The 10,048-nt window shown below is 34.5% G+C and overlaps 1 protein-coding gene across 1 annotated transcript; it reads right to left on the bottom strand.

The window, feature by feature from the left end:
* Positions 1-435: 435 nt before the first annotated feature.
* dtx3la (deltex E3 ubiquitin ligase 3L a) lies at positions 436-3,355 on the bottom strand. Its single transcript, XM_016238411.1, has 5 exons — positions 3,286-3,355; positions 3,041-3,179; positions 2,368-2,531; positions 1,466-1,677; positions 436-814 (listed from the first exon to the last, which is right to left on the bottom strand). Exons 2-5 carry the CDS (start codon positions 3,120-3,122, stop codon positions 745-747), a joined length of 528 nt encoding a protein of 175 aa, XP_016093897.1. The 5' UTR covers positions 3,123-3,179; positions 3,286-3,355; the 3' UTR covers positions 436-744.
* Between the last annotated feature and the right edge of the window lie 6,693 nt (positions 3,356-10,048).

Here is a 10,048-nt window from a genome sequence, read left to right as displayed (position 1 = left end):
TCGCGGCCTTTAATGTTGAATTCCTCCTTATTTTCTTCATTTATAATAACCTATAATCAATATTTGAGTCAGATTAATTTAAAGAATAAGAATAAGTGATGTTTTTGTTAAGTAAAACTAAAATAAAACAATTAAAATCCATGTTTGTTAGCTGAAAGCTGAAAATAGATATTGGATGAAAAACTGAAAAAAGTTTAAGTTGATGTGTTAAAATGACTTAAACTAATACAGAAAGAACAATCAATTAAAGCTAAATAGAAATATAAAAAAATGACAAATTAAAATAAAAATTCAACTGAAAATAGAAAATCGAAGCTAACTCAAAATATTAATAAACAGCATATTATTAATTCCAAACACAGATAAGAAAATGTACTGATGTAGAAAAATCATTTTAAAAATCCATAAAGTGGTTAAATAAATGTTTTATTTTAAATTATTTAAAACACTTTAAACAAATATACTGTACAATGGCTTGCAGTGTATACAATACTGTCTTACTTCATTCTTCATCTTTTTAATAGAAAATACACTACATCTCACAAGTCGCCATGTGCATCGTTGCGACTCGGTTTCAGCATATAAAGGTCCTCATTCTCAAATTGATCAGCCTTGACCAGGTTCTGTAGATTTGGACATGTCAAACTCCATGTAATCATGCCATCACCATATCCATATCTTGATCATGAAGGGTCATGATGAGGTTTGGAATCAACAGTTGTAGTATTAGTAGTCCATTCTCTCTCATTTGATCCCCTTTACCTTGAGACTTTTCCTCACTGATTTCAAGTACGTTGGATCTGGATAGCCCAAGCTGATACAATAGGACAGAGAAAATTACTGGATGATTATTTAACTTCAACATTAAAACGTATAGCTGAAATAGAGTGGGGATCCCCAGGAAGCCCGCTGAAAATCTGAGAGATAAAAAAGATTTTTAAAAAACTAAATGTTAAACCGAATGATTTTTTTTCAGATTTATTATTCTTAATAAAATACGAAATTAACTTTTGTAAAAAAATAAAAAATAATAATAATACGTTTTCTAGAGCATATGAATTATATTGAAATACTTTTTAGTATTTTATATATTTATTATTTATATTATTGTTTCATTTTTCATTACGGTTAAAGGCAAAGTCATCAAATTCATTTAGAGTAAAATAATAGAACATTTTATTCTAAGGAAGTAAGAAATAAAAACAAACCTGAATATAGTTTTAAAAGAAATAAATACATTTTCATTCAGATTTTTTTTTATTAAAAATTGGAATTTTAATTGTAAAGTATTTAAACAATGTAAAAATACAGTGCAAATTAATACAAAGTTTGTCTTCTCCAGATAGTTTTGTTGTTGTTGTTTAGTAAAGTGACAATATTTATATTTGAATGAAGAGGAACTGTGGTGAACACTGATCTATTATTTGAAATTAATTTCATATTTATAAATATAACTATTATATACCTTCCAGGTCCCCCACTGTCCAGAGTCTTCAGTGGTATATCTGCAGGCATCACGTAGTATTCACCGCTGCTATTGGCCGCCACAGTGAACAGCAGCTTGTGTTCGAAGGCCTGCTCCAGTAGCCGGAGGATCTTGGTCCCTGTGGTGTTCTGAGGCAGGTAGGCCACAAATTCAGTGCCCTTGTAGCTGTGTCCTGGATGAGGATGCTGGTCCTGCAGGGTGAGTTACTGAAGCTGATCACTTGCATACTTAAATTAAGTTATAAAACTATTTTCATACAAACATAAGCACAAAAAGTGTATATGCCCCATTCACACCTGAGACCTTGTAACACTAATGAGTCACATGACACCGGGGAGAGAAAATGGCTAATTGGGCCCAATTTGGACATTTTCACTTAGGGGTGTACTCACTTTTGTGGCTATTATATATATATAATATTCAATTATATATAAAATAAATGATAAATTACAAATTATATAAGAACATATTTATTTATTTATTATTTATAATCATTTATTTACATGCCTAAAACAAAAGTAAAACTTTGGGACTACAGTAAAGCTGTATTTCAAGTTATGCATTCACATGATTTAAAAAAAAACAACAACTGATGGGACACTGTATGAAAGCTCAAGCAAAGCACTTTATAAACACTTCAGGCATTAGTGCCTATCATGACAGGGGATTTCAGTAGTTATCAGCCCACATCTGTCAGTTTCCATTTGCCCCGTGGAAGTGAATGAGAAACAGGCCAGACAGGATTCCACAGAGCAGAAAGACGGATAACTGAGATGTTTTAGAGTTGTCAGTGATACACTGAAAAGGTGTGTCTATTCACCTCAATACTAAAACATTGTCGAAGTGATACAGTAAAAAATAAGAGCACATCATAAGCTCACCGACTGGATTCCGTCATCAAAATGAAAGACGATTTGAATGGTGTCACAGTCAGAATGTCCCGGCAAACTCCGTCTCTCGATATTCCAATTCATCTGCCCTCCGTCTGGCTGGTTTCCTTGTTTTATCACACTATTCTTTTTGTGGTTGTTTGATCCTTGACCACCTGTTTGAACAAACATAAAATAAAACAGACCATAAGAGAGAACTTCACATTCCTGAGCTAATGCTTGATTATTTTTAACTAACAGTTCCATGTCAGACTTCAAACTCACACAGGGGTTCTAGCAGTGTAACCAGGTATAGTTTATTACATAAACTACTGTATGAATATGTTCCTGTCTGACAACCACAAAGTCTCCAAACATTTTTGAAGCTTCTATCCAAAGCGGCTTACAAAAGAGGATTTCAAAAGCAATTTGATGAGGAGTCAACAATAATTCATAATATCCAGATTTATTTGAAAAAAGCACGCTAGAATTTGACTGAAAAGTGTGCTTTTGTAATTTTTTTGTATATAAAACTCATATTTTATTATCTAATGCAATAACATTCAGGCATTCTTAAAAGTGGAAGCATATTTTTGTGTTCCATTTGTCTTGCAGTGTCATATACCTAGTGTATGTCAGATTGAAAATCTGAAAAGCGCTAAAAAAAAAGCGCTCAGAAGCTCACCTGTCTCAGTCAGCGGCGGAGGACCTTTTCCGTTCAGGTATCTGTTGCACTGCATCTTATCCTTGCTCTGTGAAGCCCCCATGATCAGCTAAATGAGCGATGATTTCATAGGTTTGCAAATCACTGAAAAGAACAAGCTCTGAAATAGACACAAACATAATATGTGCATCACAGAGGTTTTGATTTGATGCAGTGTATATCAAACCATTTTTAGTGTATGCAAGTTTGATTTGTAGTATACGTACCTGATGTATTTTAGGATGCTCTCGCTCTTAAGAGTGAACTGCTCATCTGCACTCTTGACTACGAGGCTGAATCTTTCTCATAGCTCACAGACTATCAGCGCAAAAATAAGGGCATAAATGAGGAAGTGAAGGCAGGTGTAGTTAAACCTGTTCTGGATGAGACGGCTGGTTGAGAACGGGAGGGGTTTTAAGGATTTGAGCAGACGAGCATGGCATGCTGTTTTGTTTTATTTGTTTGCACAAGGATTCACTAACTTTAAATGCACATTTTTTGTGTGAGTGTGAAATGACAGGCGTTTAATCTGGTTCATTCTCAGAAAGCAGTGTCATTTGTATGCTATGAGTGTCCTCATGACTTATGGATGCCAAATACTCTCATTATTTAATAGATTTAGTTCTGTTAAGAGTGTTATACAAAAGGGCTTTAAACATAAAGCATTTGTTTTGTTTTTAAATGTTTTACATCAGAATATGAGACAATTGGCAAGTGTTCTATATAATAAAAAATCGACTTATATTTTGTATTATTTAAACTTGTACTGTCAAATCGATTAATCACGATTAATCACATCCAAATAAAAGTTTGTGTTTACATAATATGTTTGTGTACTGTATATATTTGTATGTATACATAAATACACAAATACATATATATGACTTATATTATATATAAATATATATGCAATATCACTCTCATACTTGAGCGATACTGGCTCTATATCAGCATGGCTGTGATTAGGCCAGAGACACGAGGATTCAAAGATCAAGTTGACAGTTAAACATAAGTCACTTTTAGAATTCGTATCCAGTTATCATTCGTATCAAGTGCTGCTTCAGCTAGGTTATTAGTGAGAAATAATGAGGTTATAAGAGAGAAACAATGCGGCAAGACGTGCATCCAAATGAGAGAGAGAGAGACCGTGAAGCTAGACGTTTCTTCTTATATTGACTTATATTGACCTACGATTAGCTCAGTGAATAATTAAAAAAAAAACAACCGGCTAGAACAAGCGGAGTGATACAAAATTGTGAAAGGGCGTTCCTGTAGCGATACCAGTACAATATCTCACGGTTCTCAACCAATCAGATTTGAGAACCAGAACGAACTGTTGTATAATTATAAATATACACATGTATGGGTGTATATATGCATATGTATACAGTACACACATATTATGCAAACACAAACGTTTATTTTGGATGCAATTAATCGCGACAGCACTAGGTTAAACAAACCATTGAGGTGAATGATTCAGTGACTCATTTAAGACAATCAGCATTTTTGAATGATTCATTTGAATGTATGACTCATTGACTCATTCATAAAACAGTCACTTGCCTCCACTTATTGTGTGTGTGTGTTTGTGTGGTGCTGCACATGTCAAACTATCTAATGAATCTTTACTTTTACAATGCTCAATAGTATTCTGCTGCATAACTTCCCAAACACAGTTTTTGTCTCGTGGGGTTTCAGTGGCCAAATATTTGACTCAAAGTTTGTAGAGATATGTTCCTTATCACACACCGAGGGGATTTTCCAACTCTATAAAGTATTATTTAATAAAAGAAGGATAGAACAACAGGTAGTCTGATTCTCCAGGAGAGTGGAGAGAAATATCTCTATGAAGCCGTGGATCTGCTGCAGAGGCTCAGAGTGAGATGAGGGGAGATGAGACCAAAGACTCCAGGCTGAGAAGAGATTGAGAATTCCTGCTTTCAGCAGACAATAAATCTACTGACGTGTGCAGAGAGAATGACTTACTGATCTGCAGACTGGATGGAAGTTTACTATTTCCTTCAGTTTTTTTTTGTTTTGTTTTGTTTTTTGGTGAGGCAAAACAAACAGGATATTTTATGACAGTGTTTTACTGTTCGCCTGTTCTGTCTTTTCTGCCTCTTTGTCACAGATGTGCGCGCACACAAAATTCCCTACTTTTTCTTTTTGCTCTCATATACGTATTGATTACAAATGCTCAATTCAGCAATTAATTTTTTGAGGAGCATTATAGTCTTGATAACTTGATTAGAAGTGCAAGGAGCTAATCAACCAGATAATTCACACACACACACACACACACTCACTCACATACACACTCACTCACATACAGGACAGATAGAAACCTCTGATTAATGATATTGATAATCACATGCAAGTAACTAGAGACACTCATGTTATTCCTCTTACAGTCCACTAATTGCCACCAATTTAAAGACTTTAAAATAATCACACATATTATTTGTAATATAATATATACTATTCAAATATATATATAATCAAATATATATCATTAATCAAATTTGTTATAATTAATATAATATTTCATATGTTTATATATTTTATTATGCATTATAAAATCACTTAAAATGTTGATCAAGGTTTTTTGCAGTAAAAATAAATATAATTTGCCTTCTTATGATCATGACTTTTCCCAACACTTTTTTCCAGCAAAAAAAAAATACTTTTTTTTCATTTTTTAATATTAATTATTTTGATTTTGACTTTTTAAACCCTCTCTTTGACCCTTAAAATTAACATTTTTTTACTGTAACTATGTAAACATATAGAATATGACTAGACCACACATACATATTATTTCTCATATATTATTTAATATAGTAATAATTAATTAGATATAATAACTTATTATATAATTGTATTTTTTTAATCACTTAAAATATTAGTAAAGTTTTTAGCAGCGAAAGAAATATAATTTAGCTTTTCATGACTTTTACCACCATCTCTTTGACTCTTACAATTAAATGGATAGTTTTTGCTACTGCACCTTTAAGACCTCTATGGAAATAGCTATACAATTTATAAAAAAAATTCTCTTATTGTCTAATATTAGTCGAGGTTTATTGCTATAAACAGACAACTTTTAGTGTTTAAGGGTTTTATATTCTACTACTTTACTACATCCCTTATTAAGCCATAAAAAACAGCTAATTAAGAAATGACTTCACAATCATGAGTAGCCTATAAGAGTTGCGTAAGGAAAATGTTTGTGTAAACTCCCTTTTTGAGAGGAATGGACTGAAACAGCTGTAATGTATTACTGTAGATTATGGTGCATTTCAGTGAAAAACTAGCATTCCCAGCCTCTACGGTTCTTCTGTACCTGCTTTAAAAGCCACAATTATCCTGAGAGAACATCATTTCCATCTTCTTCTAAAAACCACCGTCCCTCTATCGCCTCAGAAGACTCCAGAGCACATGCACACTTCGTCTGAGCGGCATGGCAGCGTTACAGAGTGTGTTTTTCGGTGTGGCGTCGTGAGAGAGAGGGGCATAGCTGTACCGCGCTCCTCTGGAGCGTGCCGGAACATTCCTCACAGATTTGGGCGTCAGCTTCTTTCTCTTAAATCCCTGGGAGTGCTGCGTTTCCATGGTGATTGAAACTTGTAAGAGCCATCTTTATTCATCACTGTGGCCCAGAGGGCTGGAGAAGAAGCACTGACGATAGAGGAAGATAAAGAGGAGGAAAAAGAGGAAGACAAATGTAATCTCCTGTTGGTTCGCGTCTGTCTGGGACTGAATAGACACGTTTTTTATATAAAAATCACAACAGTGAAAGCAAAGATCGTGTCAAGTGATGCAACGAAAAACATTTGTCGATTATAAAGCGTGCGTACGTGCGCACGCCAAAGTGTATTAATTACTCCCATTGATCCCTGCAGCATATGATACATGAAAAATACACAAGCTTCTCAGTGGAGACCGTCATTCACGCAAACAAACAATGAACCCTGAGTGCTGTACTAGTTTCATTACCCATCATGCCCACTGGCTCTGAGCCCCTAATCTGTCTGTGTCCTGTCTCAAGTCTGCTGCTCTATTAATAGTCATATGCAACAGAACCACAGAAATTACATTTTGAGTTTGTCTTCATCTCCACCTTGTCTCAAGAACCGTTGATTCTTCGCCTGAGAGCAGATGTGCCAATGGGATACTGAAGAGGGCAACACCTCTGGCATCATACTGTAATGATGAGTGATAACTCAACTCATGCAACTTTTGAGGAGAGGTGCATGTGCTATACTTTATGAATGACTGAATGAAATTATTTTTTCCACCTGGCTGACTATAAAAGGGGTGAAAAATCCCATAGATAGAACAAGGAGGAACCTGAAACGTATCTAGAGATCAGTGCTATATTAGTATCCTTCAGACTGTTGGGGGGAAAAATGTTGTTTCAACTTGAAAAATAGTAAGTGTTTCTGCTGCCTTAAAATTTAAGTTTGGTCTACTTTAGAATAGTTTTTTATATTTTTTTAATTTTCATTTTAAAGTTTTGTTGTGTTTTGCCATTTTTGTTTTTTATATGTCTATAGTTTTTAACCATTTTTATTAATTAAATCATTTTTGTTAAGTTAAATGAAAAAGAGATATTTGTTGGCAACTATAGCTACAATAAAATACATTTGTATTTACTTTTTTTTATTTCAGTTAACGTTCTAGTTACAAAAGTGTTTTTTATTGGTTTTGGATTTAGTTAAACCCAAACCTAACCCTAACCCTGATCATAATACCATACAGACTTAATGTAGTTTTTGTAACTAAAAACTGAATATTCTGAATGGACGGAATATTCTACATTCTCTTTCCAGTTCATAGATGGTATATATTTTCAAATTCATTCTACATAAGGTTGTAGCAAGACAAAGTAATTTTCCATAAATGAGAGATAATACATTTAGATCTTACACATGATACTGTAACTCTTGTACACTTTTTTTATAGTTTAAGTAATTAGTCCATTTCTTCAGGAACCATCTTCAGATCTGGAGAACATCTTTGGAGTCAAACATCGGGTGAAATTCCCAACACGAAATCAGATGAAGATTGATATTTTTGGGAATTCAGCTTTCTTTCTTTCTTGCTTTCTTGCTTTGTTTTTATGCAGTTATTTTGCATTTGTGCAGTAAAACGTGAAAAAATATATATATTTATTGTAAATTTGGGCACTTGACAGCCCAAAAAAAATATCCATTTGAACATAAGGTATTGTATCATTGTGTTCATTCTTTGTGTTGTAAAGAAAGCAGGTATCAGGACTGTTTCATGAACGGGAGCATGTGAATTTCAGGCTTCAGGAGTGTGTACGGTATACGTGACTTTCAGACAAGTGTGTGTGGTCTGTGTGAACCGCTCCAAATGGCTGTGATGTAGTGAGGGGCAGCACAGCCAGGCATGCACTGCTAACAAATTGGCTGTAGAGCAATTGACCCCTTCAGTGCAGTTCCGCTCATCAGACAGAGAGAGAGAGAGAGATGCACAGCAAGAGAACGAGAAAGAGCTAAAGTCATGAAAGCTATCCCAAACAAGGGTGTGTGTTTGCATCTACAGTTCAGATTCAACAACAGAGAGAGATAGAGAGAGCTCTCACAGGGCAAGATAAACACAATCTGTTTCCTATTGACCTGGCTGAGAGCCTTTGCTTAACAAGTGTGCACTTCCCCATACTGTCTCAAAACTGTCTCATACTGTCCCAAAGTGTCAAAAAAGCTAAATGTGTGCAGTCTATGCCATGCATGCATGGTTCATTAAGAAGACAATGAATATATAGTGATATAGCGAATCATACTTTTATCAGATTTTATTGTTCATTTGAAATGTTTCTGAACATAACTTACCTTTATAAATAGCTGAGCAGAGTCATCACCAAGAGGTCCAGCAAGTGAACTGACTTCTCAAAAGTGGTAGAGATTTTCATCAGTGAGTTATGTTTTGATTCACTAAAAAGATTCATTCACTGATTCATTCATTGACCATTTGGCTTTGTCCAAAATCGCCTCCTTTTCGCAACACGCTTTCACTTACATTGTGGCCAATTGGTGAATAATTATATGAATTCATTCAATCTCATGTGTATGTTTTTGTATTATCTGTTTTGAACCTTTATGCTTGCGCTTCTTCTAAAAATCATAAGTTTCCGTATTAATCAAATCGTGCAAATTCATGTGAAATCGCAAAATATAGGTTTCTCGGGAGATCGGGTTGCCTATAGTGCACTATTTGAGGGGACAACCATTTGTAGTGGTGTTTGAAACCATAGTGGACATTATCTAGTGCACTCATTTAATCCCATAATGCACTTCAGTAATGAGTGTACAAAAAATGAGTGTACAATCCAATCACTCGTTCTTATACACACATTAATTGAACTGTATTAGTGGAGTAATGTACACTAAAAATGGTTTATAATTTACTTAAAAAATTTTGACACTCAGAAATTGTTAGTAAATTTCACAAATAATTACAAATAAAGGGCAAGTGCCATATTGAAACTATTGATACTTCAAAAAGTATATATTTTTAACGTCATATATGAGGAAATAGGAGGCAATTCAGTTGTAGCCATTCTTTTGGTTGCACCAGTAAGTAGCGAACAGTGAGTGTCTTTTTCTGTGATATCAGTGAATCACTGAGTCATTTCCTCAATCGTTTCCAAATCATTTCCACCTTTGCTGTCCTACCACATCTGTCTTTATGAACAGGGCAAAGGATGCGTCTGAAGGGAAATACACTGATGTCCTGTGTACACACATATTAAAACGATGGCCTAATCTTCTGAGTTCTGTTATATAAATCATTACTGCCACAGTCCATGTATTTTTTATCAACCTTTAAATATAGAGAGGTTGGAGCGTTTAATACCAGCCGGACAAATAGGGGTCTGACCGCTGTCGCGATCAATAAACCTCCTTTACAGGAAGCTTCAGATCCCCTATTATCCAACTCTATAGTTCTTATACACCAAAG

This window comes from Sinocyclocheilus grahami, unplaced genomic scaffold (genome assembly GCF_001515645.1).
Source record: "Sinocyclocheilus grahami isolate Dianchi unplaced genomic scaffold, SAMN03320097.WGS_v1.1 scaffold19.1, whole genome shotgun sequence".
NCBI lineage: Eukaryota > Metazoa > Chordata > Actinopteri > Cypriniformes > Cyprinidae > Sinocyclocheilus > Sinocyclocheilus grahami.
This window is presented reverse-complemented; position numbering and strand designations above follow the sequence as displayed.